At 36.5% G+C, this 19,642-nt stretch overlaps 1 protein-coding gene across 1 annotated transcript in view; it reads left to right on the top strand.

Moving 5' to 3' along the window:
* Nucleotides 1-19,233, top strand: part of LOC148837683 (uncharacterized) — a 31,002-nt gene extending 11,769 nt beyond the window's left edge. Inside the window, exons 8-17 of the mRNA XM_088910005.1 lie at nt 159-359; nt 528-670; nt 3,181-3,322; nt 5,548-5,596; nt 6,689-6,831; nt 7,799-7,972; nt 10,844-10,986; nt 16,952-17,096; nt 17,204-17,277; nt 17,989-19,233. Coding sequence (XP_088766131.1) covers nt 159-359; nt 528-670; nt 3,181-3,322; nt 5,548-5,596; nt 6,689-6,831; nt 7,799-7,972; nt 10,844-10,986; nt 16,952-17,096; nt 17,204-17,277; nt 17,989-19,233 — 2,459 coding nt within the window. The remainder of the gene's footprint in view (nt 1-158; nt 360-527; nt 671-3,180; nt 3,323-5,547; nt 5,597-6,688; nt 6,832-7,798; nt 7,973-10,843; nt 10,987-16,951; nt 17,097-17,203; nt 17,278-17,988) is intronic.
* Nucleotides 19,234-19,642: the final 409 nt, after the last annotated feature.

Raw genomic sequence — 19,642 nt, 5'->3', positions numbered from 1 at the left:
TTTAATTATTCAACTTTGGATTTTTTGTTTTATCATAAAATGCACAGTATAATGTGTTTTTATAAAAATACATTTTGATTCTCTAATTCTGCATATGCAACCAAATAATTTTGTGTGTTCTGTGAAAATATTGTGGTTAACTATTTTATTTTCCACAGATACTGAAGCATGTACACAGCAAATGAGAAATGTGACAGATAGAAAGCCTTCCTCTGCAAAACAACTCTCATGGATAACCATTAACAGAAGAAACCATTATGGGGAGACCATACTCTTTAAAGCTGTGCAAAATGAGGACAGAGATCTGGTCAAAGAGATTATAAAGGCTGGTGGCAAAGTTAATGTCACTGACTATGCAGGTACAAATTTAGCATCTTTAAGGTAGATGTGATAGTGTGAAAGAATCTCAGAATAATACAAAATGCAAACATTCATTGTATTAAAACGTAGTTACATGTCACATTCTTGCATTTATTTTTAACAGTAATACTGGATTATATTTATTATTCTAATTTAATGTGATGTAGGATGGACCCCACTGCATGAAGCCTCTTTATCTGGTTCCTGTGAAATGGCTGAAGAACTGCTGAAACAGGGAGCAAATGTGAACTGTGGAGGAAGAATGGGCATGACACCCTTGCATGAAGCTGTCAACCGTGGAAACTATTGGGTATTTAAACAGCGTTTGTTGAATAATTGAATATTTTTGAACAAATTGTGATTGGTACACACTAGTGAGTTGATCTTAATTGTCCTCTAGTACCACCACGTGCTACAGTAATTATTCAAAATAAGAAGTCAGCCATAAGAAACTATAAAGTTTTATTTCTTTTTATTTAGTTTGTCCTTATCAGTTTCTTGAAAATAAACTAATACATTTGGGAAGGTCTAGGGTGTGCTAAATTGTATTATTTAGCAGACTGGCATTTTGCATCTCTTACTTTGTAAAGGAAAAACATGAGAATTAGAATCTTATTCCAGGTAGTGTTTGTGTTTGAAAATTTCTTGCAGCTGATAAATTGCATTATATATAGTTTGATTTAGAAACTTTATGTTGATACAAAACTATTTAATGTTTTTAATAAAATACTACATTTATTTAAAAATAAATGTATAGGTATTTGTATTGTATTTGTAGTTCCTGCTTAAGTGTTACCAGCATAAAGTGTTATAAATGCCATGTTAGAAAAATTATACTAGGATCCTGTATCAAATTAGTACCATGTTATGCTGAATATCTGATTGATGGCAGGAACTGAATTGTGCATTTTTTTCCTTGGCACTGTCAAGACCAGTTCACCTTGGATCCTGCACTGTACATCATTGTACCTTTACTTGAGAACTGCTGTAGTCTCACTCTAGGCATAGTGAGAGCTACTTTTCCTCAGTTCTTTCTGACTGAGAGAAGAAAAGAGAAAAATAGCTTTATTTGCCATTTTCTCTCTGTTTTTAATTCTATGTTTTCTTCAAGTGACCCTTGGACTGGACTGGTGCTTGGACACCTTAAAAAGAACTCCAGTCGTGATGACTTTTTCCTTGACTGCCAAGTTCGGTGAACTACCCTTGAGTATCTCAGTTGTTTGAGCATCTAGGAATTATGAGTGGCACCTCAATCCTAGGGTTTGGAGCTCTAGCCTTCAGAGCGTCAAACTGGATTTGAGCATTTGCTCTCACTGTCGAGGACATTTGTCCTCCTTGTTGACCTAGACAGCAACTGATGTCACCATCTAACCTGGTCTCAGGGATCAATTACTTGATACCAGGAAAACCATCTACAATTATATAACCTCAAGCATACATGCTTCAGCAATCCTCTAGAACTTCCTTAATACTGACGAAAGCTCCTTGACCATGAAAACTCTTTGGTTGTGGAGAGGACTGCTGTCAAGAACATCCCCTGCTCTACCAAACACAAAGACCTCCCAACCACATGGACAGCACCTCCTATCTTTCCAGCACAAATCCTAACCCCAGTGTAAGAGATCATGAGAACGGGAGCCCACATTTTCGATATTGAGGATTTCAGCCTCAGTTTTTGGGAGCTCTGATGGGATTTCTTTTGGTTGCCAGCAGGTGGCAGCAGAGCAGAAAGCCATCTGACAGGTCAAGAAAGTGTGCTCAGATCAGCTTTCACAATATATGGAGAGAGCCAAGAAAGTGCCTTCTGCATGGCTTGTCCTCCAAATTGTGAAAGCTGGTCTAAGCTCTAATGTGGACAGAATCCACAAAAATGATGAAATAAGAGAGACATCACAGCATGGTGTCATCAAGATTCGGTTCTTCTTCTGTGGTTGGAGTGCTTTATCCTATCACAGGTCTATTTCTGTTGCTCAACAAGACATGTGCCACTGCTTTCGGGGGTTTCATAGGCTACAGTAGTTCTTGCTGTCTTTGCCTGCTTTTAAATATGTAGAATGTGACTCCAGCAGCTCCCCTGAAGTGGAGTTTATAGGTCATATCAAGCCTGAACTGGGGTGCTCTGCCAGTCTGTCCCTTTGCTGTTTTTATTTCTGAACACTTTTAAGCCAGTAGGGAATGTGCTTTGACAGGACTCTTCTACCAAGGGGCACACAGACATGAAAAAAGTTCAGGTTGTTAAATTATAAAACAATGCATACACATTTTGTTAAACTTAATACTGCTTGTGGATTGCTTATGGACAGCAGTTTTCAAATCTTTCCACAGATTCTCAGTAGGACAGTTCTTTAACTGGGTCACTCGTGAACCTTAACTTATTTATATTGAAGCTACTCCAGTGTAGATTTTGCCTTGTGCTTTAGATCATAGTCTTGTTGAAAGATGAATTGGTATCCCAATGTTAGGTTGAAAGCAGGATGTTTCAGTCTTTTGTTCCATATATGTTAAGCTTCCCAAAGGCTGTTTCTACATCAAATCTAAAATCCAGCTGACTGATTAAAGACTCCTTGAGAAATCATAAGCATTCTTGTTAGAACATATGAACAGCAATGAATGTTAGAAAAGTCAATACATTTTTACTGTAAATGTTTTAATTTGTTTCACTGCGAATACAGTGATACTTTGGGATACTTTGCTGCATGTTAGGGGTTCTGTCTGGTACTGTTCAGGGTCTCAGTATGGTGTTAGTGTGCGGCCAAGCAGGTTTGCAAAGCCAGGTTGTGGAAATAGCACTTTTTTGCTATTACTTGTGCTGTCCTCTAGATGGTGCGGCTTCTCTTGCTTTATGGGGCTGATCCTTCAATTGAGAACGATGCTGGGGAGACTGCAGTAGGACAAGCCACAGATGAGTTGAGGAAACTCATTGAGATTTATTCACCCGGACATAACAGCAGATCAGAAAAAGGTTTGAAACTTATATTCTAACACTTTCAACTCATAGAACATGCTGTTAGGCTTCTGTTCTTGAAACCTCTTTACTTGTCAGTACTTTCAAATTTGTACTGTTAAAGTAAGTGCTCTGTTAAATGGTCAAATTAATGGGAAAAGGTGTCTGTTATTGCCAAACGTCAGTTAAATTATGTTTTTCAGCCCCAGAACACTCGTATATGAGAATATATATACTATATATATGCTTTCTGGAGATTCTGATGTATTTTTAACGCTAGCAATCAACACAATCAATAAAAATGTTTTTTTTCATCATAAATATACAAGCTCATGAATTATATGTATACTTTATAAAATTTGCTAAAAGCATATGAAACACAAACAACACTCATTATCAACAACTGACCTACCTATTGAAGTTCAAGCCTATGTAGCATTTATATTACATTATTATGTGTGCATTTCATTGTTATTACTGGAAAGGGGTAGTGTTTCTAAATTTTGCACGCATAATTCCCCTTTAGCAGATTTTGTCCATTAAAGCAAAGTCCATTTAACTGAGGGTTTACTGTATTTGCCTCATTTCTTGAAGTAAAGATCTGATTTTGATTCATGAAACAGTGAGCTTGCAATGCATTTGCAACATCCCATATGCTTTTGTTGCAAAAGTCGAACCAGTTGCAGGTATCACAGCGTGCAGTCAGTTTCTGCAAACTGCGTTGAAACAGATCTGTTAATCTACAGTTTTAACCTACAATGGCAGCTTATGCTGTTGCCTATAAAGGCATAAATGCTATTGTTGGATGCTCTAATTGATGATGCATTACTGAAGCCTGAATATAATAAGGAGTTGTATGTTGTAACATGAGGTTTACCATTATAAATTATAACTTCCCTTTCATTTTTTTATTTTTACTTCTCTCCACTTGCACATCCACACACTGTACACTGTAAGGCTATGAATGCCTTCTTAAAATTATATTGGTTGATCCTGCTTGGACTACTCCTTGGAGCTTGTCAAGGCTGAAGTGATGACTTCTTTCACTTGAGAAGGCCTCAAAAGACAGAGTCAAAAGACATCATTGTGAAACATGACATTGATGCCAACACAGAGGAAAGAGTGCAGTAGCTCAGCTTAGAATTGTAACCCTATCTATTATATAGGATGGATTTTGATGTGGCATTTTCTTTCCAATTTGGCCCTCAAACTTCTCTGGGATCACAACTGCAATGATGGCAGTGAGGTTGATTGTTCTGTAGGTGGGACTGTTTGGCTTCCAGCCTATTGCTGTATATCAACTCTCTAACCTTATCCAAGGGGAGTCCTCCATTGTACAGCACATTTACAAAACAGCATTAATTAAGCAGTTGATTTGCTGAATTAAGTACTGTAATGTGGAGCTCATTTAGGACTAGAATCTGAGTGGAAAAACACCTGTGTGATGAACTGTTAAGGACTTTTATTAATTATTTTAATTCTGTAGGTTATTGTTTGATCGATCAATAACTTACAGATGTTACCAGTTTTTAGAAACATGTGACCTACATGACTAGTTGAATTGGCTCTCTGAGACTAGGGTGAGAGACCTCCTTCTGGAGAGCATGAATAAATCACTCAAAGGTTTCCAGAACAGTAAGCGCTAGAAAAACACTAATCCCAGTGCAATGCTAGTTTTCTGTATGAAAATGTAACTTTGTCATGAATATCAGTAATTTATTCACAATGTGATTCATAATGTACTTGGAACTGACTTCATAAATTAGTCAGAGCACCTAAAGTTTATTAAATAGCGCACTTTCCACTTTATTATAACTTCATTATAACATTGCTATCACTGCTAAAGGAAAATTCTAAGGAAGAACTGAGGCTTTGTGTTTCAGTCAGATTTTTTTATTTTAAAGTACAATTAATGTTTTGAATTTTGCCACAGAATGTTGATCAGGTTTGTGAAAGATCACTTTTAAGTGTCAGCAGTTTGCTGATTATTTTCAATGAGGATAATCCATTCCAAAGCTGTGAAAAACCTGCTTACATGAAACAACATTTTAATACACTCAGATACACTTAATCTAATATATTAAATATAATATAAATTTTCACCCATTCCAGTTCATTTTAAAACAAATAAACAGTAGTTTTAATTAGCTGCTTGTTTTTCTTTAAAGACTTAACTTTTTTATGCCTTTCTCTGAGTGGATTAACACATGGCTTCTTGGCTTTTAATGTTGTTCATCTTCCAGGAAAAACAGACTTTTTTGAAGTTCTTGGTGGAGAGGTGTGCAGTAAAAGGTGAAGTAATAAATAACGTTTACTTTTCCATTTTGGGGAAGAAATTCTTTCAGTATGAAAACTGTGGTGCAAAACTAATTTTAGAGTGTTGTTTATATAACACTACAATAACAAATGTGTTTTTACAAACTTTGTTATGACAGTTATCTTTAGTTTAAATTCCTGTAATCCACTGATGGTACTGTAATTCAGTTAAATCTGTTTCATTTAATATAAAAAAAATCCTCAAACTGTAACTCATTTTACCCTTCACACTCAGTCTTTTTATTATATGATTAATTACAGAATTACAATTCATTCACATATAAATAAGATTTGTGTAATCTGAAATTACTTAAATACAAAGGTAAAGAAAAAAATCAGTTAATTCCCACCCAGTTTTATATAATTAGCAGATTCCAGAAATTAATTAATTATAATTTACATGAAGGAACATTTTTGTAATAAATGTTACAATAAGGGTCTTCATGATCGTGCACAGCTTAGCATTGCTGCCTCATAGCACTGGGGCCCTGTGTTCAATTCCTGGGGTGCTGTATGGAGTTTGTATGTTCTCCCCATGTCTATGCTTGTTTGTCCTCCCGGTGCTCTGGTCTCCTCCCACAGCCTGAAAACAAGTGGTTTAGAAAATGGATGGATGGAAATCTAACAAATTACTCATTTACATTTGCTCATCTTGAAAGACTTCACAATACAAACAGCTCCAAGGTCGAAGTCAATAGACTACAGCGATGTGGTGTAGAGTAGTATTGACTAGAAATGGATGTTGAGGACCTGCTCTTTTTACTTTTTTCCATTTCTGTTTCTGCAACCCCCTAACCTGATACAAAAGTTTCTATTCCTATGTGTTGATAACCCAAGGAAAGCCCTAGGGTCACGATTTGCTCTTTCAGTTTTCTATGACTGCCTGGTGGCACCTGGTTAAACTCAATCTAGCCAGTACTGGATAGCTTCAGTTTTGCATCCAGGAAATAGGAAATAGGAGCTGAGCTCTACAGATAGGATTCAGCCAGGGTCACCCGGTGTGAAGATGTTACATATAAGTTAAAGTATAGTGATTCTAATATGATTGTGATATGCCTGTATTTCAAGGGAGACAGTAAACACTGATGGGACAGATCTGTGCTCTGCATCAGTCACTGATGGACATGGCCAGAGGACACAGGCAGGAGCATACAGGGAATGCAGCAGTGCTGCAGTTCCAAATAAGTCAAAGTCTCAGAAAAATACAGGAAGTAAGGTTTCTTTTATTTCCCTACAGTATGTCTTGCATATTGTTTTTAACTTATGAAACCTTTGGCATACTGCCAGTTTGTAATCACTTGTAATTGTTTTGTGCTATAGAAGACATTTTTATGACTTTTATGTATAAAAAAGTACTCTTTTACATTTATAATGTATGGTACTATAGATCCCCCTCTTAGACAGAGTGGCAGGGGGTCTCAACATGAACCGTAACTATCTTCCCCGGATAGCAGTGGCAATAACCTCTCTCGGTCAATTCTGGTTGGCCAGGTACGCTCATTAACCTTCTTATTTACCGGCGTCCCGACCTGAAAAACAACCAAGGCCGCTACCAGTTTTATCCCGTTATAAGTCCTCTTTGACTGGTAGTGCTTAACAAAATCATTTTTTGTTTTGAATTGCCTCTTTGAATACTCACTGTCTTATTAAACCATGAGCGTCCATGAAAAGACAATCCTTACTGTCCTAGGAACTGCATTTTATATGGAGTTAAAGTCACCAGATGCAGCCAATTTAGTGATTTCCCTGTGAGAATCCGAAGAATGTGATTCTCGTAATGAGATGACCCCGCCCCTTGGGAATTCACCCGCGTTTCCAACCCCTGCTTTAACAATGTTAAATTACTCTGACCAGTAACTCATAATATTTGTTTGCTAGAGGAGAATAAGAATATTTTTTTCCAGTCCTGCATTCAAAAATGTAGTTGTGTGTACAGTAAAAAGATTAATTTTTTGTTAAGCAGACTTAGGACAATTTCTCTGTTGTTCTATAGTCCAGCTGATGTGATGAATAAGCTGTTTATTTTGGCAGAAGACAACTGCTATTTTCAGAATAAGGAAAACTTGTAGACTTGTAGAGTATTTAAAAATTGAAAAGCTAGTTTTGTATGAAGAGACAAATGTGTTCAGTTATTTCTGTTTAGCAACTACAAATAATATACACTCTCTTTATTTTTAGGTAACAGACAACCATTTAAAACAAAAACTGGGAAGAGTCTAGTTGTCACTTCCATAAACAGAAGAAATTATTTTGGAGAGACCTTGCTTCTCCGAGCCGTGCAGGATGGTGACACCCAGTTAGTATCTGAAATGCTGAAAGTTGGTGCCAGTGCAAACAGAGCAGACAATGCAGGTACAGTATAATGCATTACCTTTTACTTAAGAGTTTTTTGTTAATGAAAATTTATGTTAGGACATTGATACTGGGTGGCACAGTGATGTGGTAGTTTAGCACTGCTGCCTCACAGATTTTTGATCCAGAGTTCAATTCTAGGCTGGGGTGCATTCTGTGTGGAGTTTGCATGTTGTCACTGCATTTGTGAGGGGTTGCCATTAACTGCTACAGCTTCCTCCCAACTCCGAGGATCATGCTGCCTAGGTTAATTGACATCCCTAAATTGTCCCTTTGTGCTAGTGTGTTCCCTATGATGGATTGGTGATCTGTCCAGATCCAGGATGCAGACCTACTTCACACACAGTTTATGGGATTAGGTACTACAAACCTTTATTAGGAGTAAGTAGCTTTCTGGATAATGGATTGAAATTGATTTTTAAAATCATATTTACATAATTTTTTTGTGGTGCTATTTAGAGGTAAAAAAAGTCCAGTTTAAAAGATCATTTGTCAGATTCATTGCTTTCCATTGGCGATTTGTAATGTAGCCAAACCAATTTTGACAAATTTGAAGATAAGGAAAAATTAATCTCACCCGTGATCTCTCAATAATATCAACTCTTTTCAGCTGGATCATTTTTCAGTTTTTACCATATTTAAATATTTATACACCTTGTGACTCCACATGGGGCTAGCATAGTGTCAGGGGCTCTTTAAATACTGTAGATGGGGTCCTGAGGAAATAGACTCACAAGGTCTGTCCAATTCATTTCCTCACTTTTTGAGACAGCAGCGTGTCGTCTAGAAGTCTTGCTCTTCATCCTATTTCTGTCAATCTAGCTAATAAAGTTGCTAAATAATGATCTCAACCACCCAGTATTTGAAAGAAGTGGCAGCAGTCAGGTTCAGCAGCTTACCTGGGTGGCTTGTTCCAGACTTCCCCAACTGCCAGGTCACATCAAACAAAATGTTTGCCCTTAAGACACTTCTTAGGAACTTAAAAGTGGCAAGATCCAGAATCCTTCCTCCTCCTACACACCAAGCACATGATTTCTTTATATTGCATTAAATTACTATGTCCAGTTTTATTTACATCCAGAATTTCTGAAGGCTGGAATTACATATGCTGCTGCTATGCAAATTCATTCAGTTTTTCAATGTCTGCAACAAAATACATAACTATTGTTTACATTTGCGTGCAAATCCTGGTTCACCCACCATTTACCATGCAAGCACAGTGTGTATGAATTATACACATAGCATAGGCCATATGAAAGGTCCAAGCCTAAGCTGGATCCATTTAAAATGTCCCGGTAAAGACCTTTCCCCTGTTTCAAAAATGCACAGTGTTCAGTGAAACATCTGCAAAACCTGGACTATTCAGGATAACAGTACAGTACTTAAGCAGGATGAAATCTAAAAAAATATTGGTAGATAAAAAACGGTACCACATAATAAACATTCAGGCTCTAAAATGGCTAAGTAGCTCCTATTGTGCAGCAGACGTTAAACAGAATGTTTTCTCTCAGTGTTATTTGTAAGTTGATAAGTATTTTGAGATAATGATCCTGTAAGATTAATATACTTGGACATGTGCTAGAAAGCAAGAGAGTGGAGTTGTGCAAGTAATGACATACAAATTATTGCATAGAGAACCAAAAGCTGTCACCTTCATTGATTTTGTTTAGAATTCTGTTGAATGTTTTTTTTTTAATTGTGTAGAATTGATGAAAAACAGGTAAAAATGTTTTTAGTATATTATAAAGAATAACTAAATATGTATCCTGGTTGTGCCACAGGTTTACAAAAAGAGAAATAAAATCCCTGAAGCTTTATGGTTCTATTTCTGGAAAATGACATGTAAATATTAGAATCCAGCATTGAGTAATAGGAAAGTCAGTGTGCTGTGAATGATGTCATGCTTGTGTCTGAATCGCCAAGAGCTGCACAGATGATCATTCATCCCCAAGCTTGTGCTTATTCGGGGAGTTTTCAGGTTAAATCTCAATACAGAGATTAGCTTTCAACATGGTCAATATTCCCATTCATTCTTTCTAAACAATTTGGGACTGGGACAGGTAAATCATTCTGTACACACACATTTGGAATGTCCCAATTGTTTTCAAGCCTCAGCTGACATATGTACTGCTCAGGATGAATGAGGACCCGAGGACCACACATGCTAACATGCCCGCCTGGTTGAGCCATTTATTATTGATCTGTGACTTGACGAGCCAGAGGAGTCAGTTAGAAGCTTAGAAGACACTGACCAACTAATGCCCAATCGTGTTCAATCCATTATAAATATTAATTTTAATATTAAAATTCAAAATGTGATCCAATGTTAAAATTAATCTTAATCTCAGATAAATTTGAACTTGATGAGTGTGGGTTACATAAATTGAGCAGGCAACCTCAAGAAGATTATCTTTCCAACTGAATAACTGAATTAAGGAATTCTTGAATGCCCCTGTAATATCATACGATTTAAAAAAAAATATGATACTTTAAGGGGGTCACGGTCATGTAGTGGTTAGCACTGCTGTCTCGCAGTTCTAAACCTGGGGGTTTGCAGGTTATGAGCCCCCATGTCCTTGTGGGTTTACTCCAGGTGCTCAGGTTTCCTCCAAAAGTCCAAAGACATACTGGTAGGTTAAATGGCTTCTGGGTAAATTGGCCAAGGTATTTGTGTTTTTGTCTGTCTCCCCTGCCCTGTCCTGGGTGTATCCTGGCTTGAGCCTGTTGCTTGCCAGGATAGGCTCCAGCTCCCTTGCAACCTTTGATTAAGCAGCTAAAAAACTTTGATAGATGCATGGAACTTAAATGTGTTTCTTAAACAGCAATCTACATGCATCAGAGCAATAAATGAATTGCATTTTTGTTTTTTAGGCTGGACTCCACTTCATGAGGCAGTTTCAGGAAATCATTATGAGATGGTCTTTGATCTTCTGAATGCTGGGGCCATTGTGAACTGCAAAGCAGAGTATGGCACGACTCCCCTTCAGATTGCTGTTCAAAGAGAAAATCATAAGGCAAGAATATTTTTTATATATACCTGTACACTAAATTTGTAATCAATGTCTCTGTTCAACAACAAGCAACGTTTAACAACAGTCACTGAGTTATGCATCATCAGTACCTCAAACAGTTAACAGGTGATGCCTGTTTAACTTTCATGTCCATCCTGCAGTTTCATGATTCAATTTTACACCCACGTAAATCATTCTTTTCTTCGGTAGAAAGGAAATGAACATAGTGAACAATATTGATGTTACAGTATATATTATTATATTATATAATAATGATGACAGTAATGATGTTTAAAATATTATAATAATCTTAAACTCAGAAGGCAGTTAATATTTATTGCTACATTTCTTAAACGTTCCTGACTAGTACTTATTATTTCCTGTAAATAATGAAGACTCAGTGGACCTCATTAACAAAAGGTGCACTTCATCACGCAAGAGCTCTTCATGAGTGAGGTTGATGACTGCCAATTACTCTAAAGGAAGGTAGGCAGATGGAAAACAAATACCAGAAATGAATAACCCATATACTAATCACCAGAAAATAGTTTAAACGACTGAAAAGCAGAAGATTCACGATTTTACATTAAACTTCAGGAACACCATGACAGTTAACACAGGTGGAAAGAACAAGGAAGCCAAGCAGAAGTCAAAAACAAAATGAAGCTTCTCTGTATTCTAATGTGGGCTACATTTCCACTTCTCCATTGTGCAAATTAACAATAATTAAATAAGAATGTTTTCTTGTGCAAGTTTTAGAGTTATCATCTTGGACTGTTTTACTGCAAGACGTGGTAGCTTTGTACAAGATCTGTGACCAATTAATGTAATGAATTGATCTTAAATCAGATCCCTCAACAGTATTTACGAGGCTTAAATCTTAAGAACAGAATTAGGCTTTTTGCCCGAATTATCTCTGGATTTCATAATTCTGTTTCTTGAAAGAAGCCAGGGTTTCAGCTTCAACATCATGACTGGGAACATGGTCCAGACACCCATAAGCCTTTGTGTAAAAGATGACTCCTGTTCTCAGTTTTAAACACACTTTGACACACTTTGAGTTTTATTTAGTGTTCTGTGGTGTGTCTTACCCTGTTTATTAAAAAAAAAAGTCAATATGTTTGACTTTGTCGGTGCTCTTCAGGATTTTGAGTAACTGAGTTGGATTTCCTCATAGTCTATTCTCTTCACGATTCAGTTATTTCTGCCCGTCAGATGAGTGCTTTCTTTTAAACTGTGCAATATACAGTAGCTGGACACGCTTCACTGGATTGATTCTATAGCAGCAATATATTACAGTTGTATTTGTAACCCATTAAATTTGTGCTGTCACCATTTAGATTGTTATTTTTCCCAGAAAAGGTAGAAAAAAATGGTAAATGATCATGCAAATGATTAAATGTATTAACAGAGTGAGAAACATTTCCTATCTCCTGTCCTCAGAATTTTCAAATGTCCATTTTCATCATTGTGTAACATACAATTCAACAATTAAATGTCTGTGAAAGTTTTCCATCTCTTGCTTGCACTGAAGTATGCTGATAAATTGTGCTTTAATATGAACGGAAGCTGGCAGAAGTTCATGTTAATTTAAAGTGGATCACTTTCATCTCTTGAAGTAAAGATACCGGAAAGACCAATAAATATGTTTGTATCCTTCTTAGCAATTAACATTCTGCCAAGGCTTTTAATCATATTATTAACAGCAATTATTATTATCTGTGCAAATAGAGCCTGTTGTCTCTATTTCATGATGTCTGTCACAGTATGAACCTATCAATAAAAACATTTTTTCATTAAACATTTCATGTTGTAGATGTGAAGAAAGAACAATGCCTGAATTACAAAGCCTGTAATTCTCAGTACAGGGGCCTGCATTGAGCTACTTACAGCTGAAAAGTCAATTTTTTTACGCTAAAAAGTCATACAAGTTATCATACTTTCAGCAAGCACATCTGTCAAAAATATGTAGCATGCAATTTTTTTTTACAGTCAGATCTGTTTAAATAAACTGGATGCCTTTATACTTGTATCAGCTACAAGTCTTGAGATAAGGGAATCCATTTTTTCAGCAATTGCCATTTACAGGGCCCGCCCTGCAACCCAACGTCCAACGTTCTGCATTCAATCTGACCTTTATTTCTCACAGGGCACTTTACTTTTCCAAGAATACCAGAAGAGTTTGTAGCTAATACTGTACCTGCTGTTCAAGTACCTGCTCGTACTTTAATTAGATTAATGAATGCAATCCTATAACATCCACTGTTGCTAGTGCAAGATGGTGGGAAATACAAAGACAATAATGAAGTCCAGAAAATTTCGCTTTTAACTGAATTGCTAATACTAACCCACAACTGATCAAGACGGCCACCCCCCTCTTTCTACTCAACATGGCACACCTTTTCTTCAAATACTTTAAGCACAATATTGAGAATTTTGCCTTCTGTAGAACACTGCCAACTAAATGGTTTTCAGGTAAGGCTGTTTGCTTATCAGCTAATATGATGCAAGATCCTGATCTACTGCTGTATCAGTTGACACAGAATGGCACAGAATGCTGAAACAGGGATTTGGATGGTAAATATGCATTAGTCATTCTTTTAGCACCTGCAAAACAGCCTTCTGAAAAGCCTTCAACAAATCTGCAGTGTGTTTATAGTACATGAAAATCTGTCATCAGGTCATTCAGGTGTGGTGCTTCCTAAGATGCAGTAGGAAAATATGAAAAATAACCTTGTTTTTTTATATGGTTTAAATTTTTTTCTAATCAAAAATTCATTTTTTCTGTTTGAGGCTGTTTACGAAAATTGATTTTACTAACAATGTGATGAAGTTATTACAAACAATATAAAAATAGTCACTAAGTTTAAAATGCTAAATTAATATTAGGCTGGGTCATTTTCTGAGTGACATAATGTCATATATACTGTAGGCAAATATTTTGAAAAATAGAGCCAACAGAGAGAGTTCAGTTCTTTCTATAGCCCAAAAATAACCTAGGGGAGGCCTACAGGCTTCTGTTAAGAATTGGGACATTTCTATATAAACCGTTATTCTTTAAGGGAGAGTGCAACAGATTGTGCTTTGTCCAAAATTGTGAGTAGGTGCCATTAGGGCATTCTGGTTTTAACATACATCTGCCATCTTGAATTTAGTAGTATACTTCTATCACCTGAGAACCACAAAAAGTTGAAGAAAGTTTTATGTGGGCTATCATCTAACCCTATTATTAAACAATCTATAAATAATATTATAATTGCAAATTACTAATGTAAATGTCGCCGCAGTAGGCTAATATTTTATTCTACAAAGTAAGCTTGGCAATTGGCAGTAATCACAAAGTAATTTCTTATTAAAAACATAAAAAATAAAACATATAGAGAAAAGCTTCATAATCACGTACTGTACAGTAAGTGACCAAATAGTTACAAAGGAGATAATATGGTTGCTTTGGTTTCTTCAATCTGTCTAATATGACAGATGCAACATTGGTGGTCTTACATCCAAAAAAATGAGAAGTAATCGAAGTTCTATTGCAGGTGTGTCAGCACATCTCTCTACTGTCATCAGTGTAAATAATCTAAAAGCACATTCATGTATCTACATTGTTAACAGCTGTTAAAATACTCAGTGACGCTTTACTAACAAATAATAATCAATGGCATCATAAAAACTAGGACTTCAAAACCGTATTGTCATATACAATTACTATCAGTGAAGCAGTGTCACAACAGTCAGTCCGTCAGTATTTGTCATAATCCAAGGTTCATAATCCAAAATCCACTACCAATGCAGTGTGCAATTCCAGTCATAACTTAACTTAAGTTATGATTTTCTCATATAATTAGAAATATAATTCTAATAATAATTGTGACGCAGGTGCCAGAAATAGTCAGCTTTACATTTGTCCGGCTGTGCTGCTTGTACGGAAAGTATACAGTAGTAATCTACTGAGACCGTCTGTTGTTCAAGTGGGCAGTTTCAGTTTTTGCCCTGTTATTTTTTATACCACAAACAGATATAGGAGGCAAAAAGATGTGTGTATGTATATTATGATGACAGCTTTTTCTGTTCTGATGGACGCGGCAAATAAACTTTTCTCACCACTTTTTCTCACCTACATCACAGATGTTTTACTACAGTCGTAATAATACCATGCCTTGCAGCGGCAGTGGTCAGTAACATGAACACTGTTAAGATGCAGTGTGCAATATGCAATTTGAGTGCTAGCTGGTTATGAAGCACAGTACTGATATTGAATGTAAAAGAATATGAACTGAAACATGAACCGGACAATGACTTTGTGAGCTTTCTTTACCGCAAGTGCTGAGTGCTTTTGGTTCACCAGTGTAAAATCAATTGGTTCATCAGATACTGTTAAGTGCAGTTTTAATCTCCACTTAATTTCACTTGAGCTTGGCAGGCCACTCGAGCAGTAGTTTGAAACCAAAGGGTATAAAAATCAGTCCAAATATGTGATGCAAAGTGATATGGGGGGCATAAAAATCTCTCTGGGGAGTTCTTCAAACATTTACAAACACAGAAGCATTCTAGGCATGTCCAAGCATCAGATGTTTAAATATTTTATTGCAAACCATTATGGTTTGATCTTTTTTGTATCCGCTATATAAAAATCAATTTAATTTGAAAACAATAATAAAAGCATCATCAGCATGCCAAGCTATACTTTAAACAGAAGCTGAATTAAAGGAACAACTTTCATCGTGCCTGTCAACACCAGTCTTGGTCCATGTGGTGATAGAAATTGAATTTGTATTGTCGGGTTAGATGCATTTGATTTTTGGATCTCAAAAACAATAGCATGGTAGATTTGTGAAAAACACTCAAATTTTTAGCACCATTTCTCACCACATGAGAGCCTTTCAAATACCAGGTTAAGACTGTGATTTGCATAGTGGGCATAGTGTCCATATTTAAAGATTTCCCTTTGCTTTCCCATCGTCCCTTTTTGGTGACCACTGAATGTGTTTGGTCCATCATAGCCTTGTCCTTTCAAATTAATATTAAGGCCAGCTTGCAATATTGTTTTCTGTACACTTAGTTATGTTTTGATTGTGACTTCCTTGTACATTCATGTACTGTACCTAATACAGACAAGACAATTGCTTTCTACCACAAGAATATGTAGAGTATGGATTCAGAGCTGAAATATTCAGTTTGAGGAAAATAAGGTATATTGTAACGAGAAGAAGTACTGAAATGCAGAGTCATGGGAATAAAATAATTTGCTAGCTCCTAATGTGAAGAACATTAAAAGAAATGCACTTCCCCTGGTTCATCAGGCAATGGCACCACTACTGAAATCAATTATGGCTTCAGCTGTCCTGAATACATGGACAAAGAAACTTTATATGCTGTACCCAAAATACTATTCCCCTTGGAATAGCCAGTGACACAGCAGCTTTTCCCTCTTTCTTGTGTCAAGATAAAAGGAAACTTTGGCTCATTTTAGATTGTTCAGTCCATGTTCTGTTTGTCTGTGTACTTCACTCTTATAATGATTTGACTTGAAATTGTCATGTTCCAACCACAACCATCCATTGTTCATGTGAGGGTGATTTAGACTCCTTCAGTCACATTGTTCCCTTCCTACCCCTCACCCCTGCCACCCTACCACCTCTCATGTTTCATGTTCATGTTTTTGTAACTAATCATCTTAAAAAATCAGAAAATATGCATAAAGAGCTGATACTTAACATAATAATGAAATTATAATTATTATGTATTTTTAATCATGACTACAATTTTTATATTAATATAAAACTATTCTCTTTACATGGCATTGTAGTGTTTTCCTTTAGTTAATGGCATGCATGATCTTTTTTTACACATAAAATATTAGAAGCAAGGCAAAAGACAGATATTGTACAACGCAACTGGCAGAGCTAAATTTCAGTTTAACTCCCAATAGGATTGCCTCACCTTAAATATCTTATTTTTCTTTTAGATTATACAGCTTCTGTTAAGCCGTGCTGCTGATCCACTGTTGAAAGACGAGCAAGGGATATCGGCACTAGAACAAACAAATGAAATTTCCCTGAAGAAGCTTATGAAAAGTTATTTGTGCCCAGCTAAAAGAGAGTCGGAGTCAGGTCTCAACATTGTTTTCACTACAGCAAAACTGCTTTTACCTCTTATTGTTAAATAAATGTATGATTTCAGCATTACATTTAATTTGCTTATATGTTTACTGTTTTAGGGAAATCCCTGTTAAACAGCACTGATAATATAAAAAGCACTGATGGAAAACAATTAATACAAAGGCAGAAAAAAGTGAGTACAAATCACAATTAACGGTCAAGAACTCACGTGCAGTTCATGCATTTCATTTTCTTTTACGTACAGTAGTATGGTCATGATTTACTAGCTATGCGTGGAATCCAGGAGTGTTTGAGAAATCATCAGTAATCCTCTAAGGGCAGTGATATCCTAGGTAGTGGAAAACAAGGAATTACAGCTTTAAGATTTAAATAACTTGCAGATAACAGAGGTGGCTACTGGGTGCTTATTTGTTTTTAAGTGGCTTATGCAATTTTTCTTTTTTGCAGAAATATAATTTTAAGATAATATACAGGGAGGCCACAGTGGTTAGTATTGCTGCCTCACAGTGCTGAGGTTCTGGGTTCAATGCTGAACCTGGAGTGCTATTTGTGTGAAGTTTGTAAGTTCTCCCCGAGTTCACGTGGGTTTTCACCATGTGCTCCAGTTTCCTCCCAAAGACAGACTGCTAGGTTAATTGGCTTCTAGAAGTATTGGCCCTGGTGTAAGTGTGTGCATGTATATCTGTGCGCCCAGTGCCGGACTGGCATTCCATCCCAGATCGCCTTGCGCCCATTTCTTACCGAGACAGACTCCGGATGTACCAGCTAACCATAGTTAATTATTGCTTGGGGTTAAAGATACCATGTTCATTTCCATACAGGCATTGTCTCTAATGAAGTTGTATGTTACATGTAATAATCAGTGGAATTCTTTGTGTTGCAGAGGAAGGAAGATAGTGCTGTAGTGCTGAAAAAACCTACTCCCGTCAGTGGAGCACAGAAAGTTGGAGGCACTTGCTTTATAGAAGTAAAAGAGAAAGTTAACAGAAATGTAGGAAATAAAACCTGTAGATGGGAGTTAAGAAGTGGAAGTGTAAAACTGAAGGAGAAATCTGCAGACTCTAAACCCACTCAGAAGAATACCATCACTATGGAATTGTCGATGCATCATGCAAAGGTTGAAATGCAGCCTGCAAAGAATATCTGTAGCGCTATAGGTTGTAAGGGGTCATCAGTTCCTTCAGACAGAAGGAAATCATTGTGGGACAGTGAGAATGTGAATAAGAATATGAGTGACACATCCTCACTTTCACCCACTCCCAGTCGATGTGAGCAAGACAAAAAAAGTGCAAGAGAACAAAGGAAAGATTTGAATTCCAGTTTTGATTTGACTTCCAGCATTAAGGGGAAATTAGAGATCATTCGCTGTGAAGTAGAAACAACAGAAGAAGGTAATGCTGGGCTTTGCAGCTTTACAACCCAGCCAAGTATATGTGAGAGAGAGGAATCCATTAAACATTGTGCTGTGGAACACACACTCTGTTCTGAAAGCAACAAAGCTGACGTGATAATTGATAAACAACTTGATTTAGCTCAGCACAGTGAAACCCCTAGTCCCTTGCCTGATGCATTTGCAATGAAATTAACCAATTCACCAGTAATCCCCTCAGGAAGTAAGAAGGGGAAAGAATATGAAACCGAATCTGCTCTGGATACCAAAGACCAAAAACCTTCAGAGGAAAACAGTGAGATGGCAAATGCAGATTATGGTTGTACAGACTGTGACTGTGAAAGTGATGATACCTTGGATTTCACTAAAAAGGTTTTTTTTTCGGATGACCAGTCAGATGATTGGTCAATCACGGCGACACAAGACTTTGTTGGAAAGAGAGAAATGAGAGATGAAAATGATAGCGATGACAATAGTGAAGGAGGATACACTAAAGAAAGAGATTACAAGAGTGCTTTTGGAATTTTACCTGTGACCTTTGAGCCACTAGATGATTTTAGTAATTCTGTGCTGGAGCCAATTTTACCATTTAGGTCTGTAGGTCTGAATGGTTTACAAGATGAAGCCAGTGATAATGAAACAGATACAGTTAATGATAAATCTTTAACAAGTAGGCAACCAGTTGAATTGTCTGTAGTTCCAAGTACTAGTCAAACCTATGTACTGTTATGGCACTAGCATCCTTCACTTACAATTAATAATAAATGTTCAGGATTAATTCAGTAAAAACATCCAAACTGTAATTACTGATTATATGGTTACGACATACTGTACTCCCTTAGAAACCTCCTGCAGAGATTGACTGTTCCAAATACATTTTCTTTAAAATAATGATTAGTTTTTCCACTTAAAAAAAACTCTCATTCTTTTGTCTTCAGCTAAAGTGTTTTTGTCACATAGGTAAGGTTTAAGTCATGAAGAAGACTTGTCATTCTATAAAAAGATTAATTTTGCTTCTGCACATATTACATGAAATGTGATTTATGCTGTAACCTAAAAAAATTAATGTTCAGAAATGTGTTCATGTGTTGGTGGTTTCAGATGTAATGTAGTTCAGCATAAAGCATTATGCATACTGTATGTTTAT

Source organism: Atractosteus spatula, chromosome 3 (assembly GCF_055471065.1).
Source record: "Atractosteus spatula isolate fAtrSpa1 chromosome 3, fAtrSpa1.hap1, whole genome shotgun sequence".
NCBI classification, from domain to species: domain Eukaryota; kingdom Metazoa; phylum Chordata; class Actinopteri; order Semionotiformes; family Lepisosteidae; genus Atractosteus; species Atractosteus spatula.
Note: the sequence above shows the minus strand (reverse complement) of the source record. Positions and strands in the feature narration are given on the sequence as shown.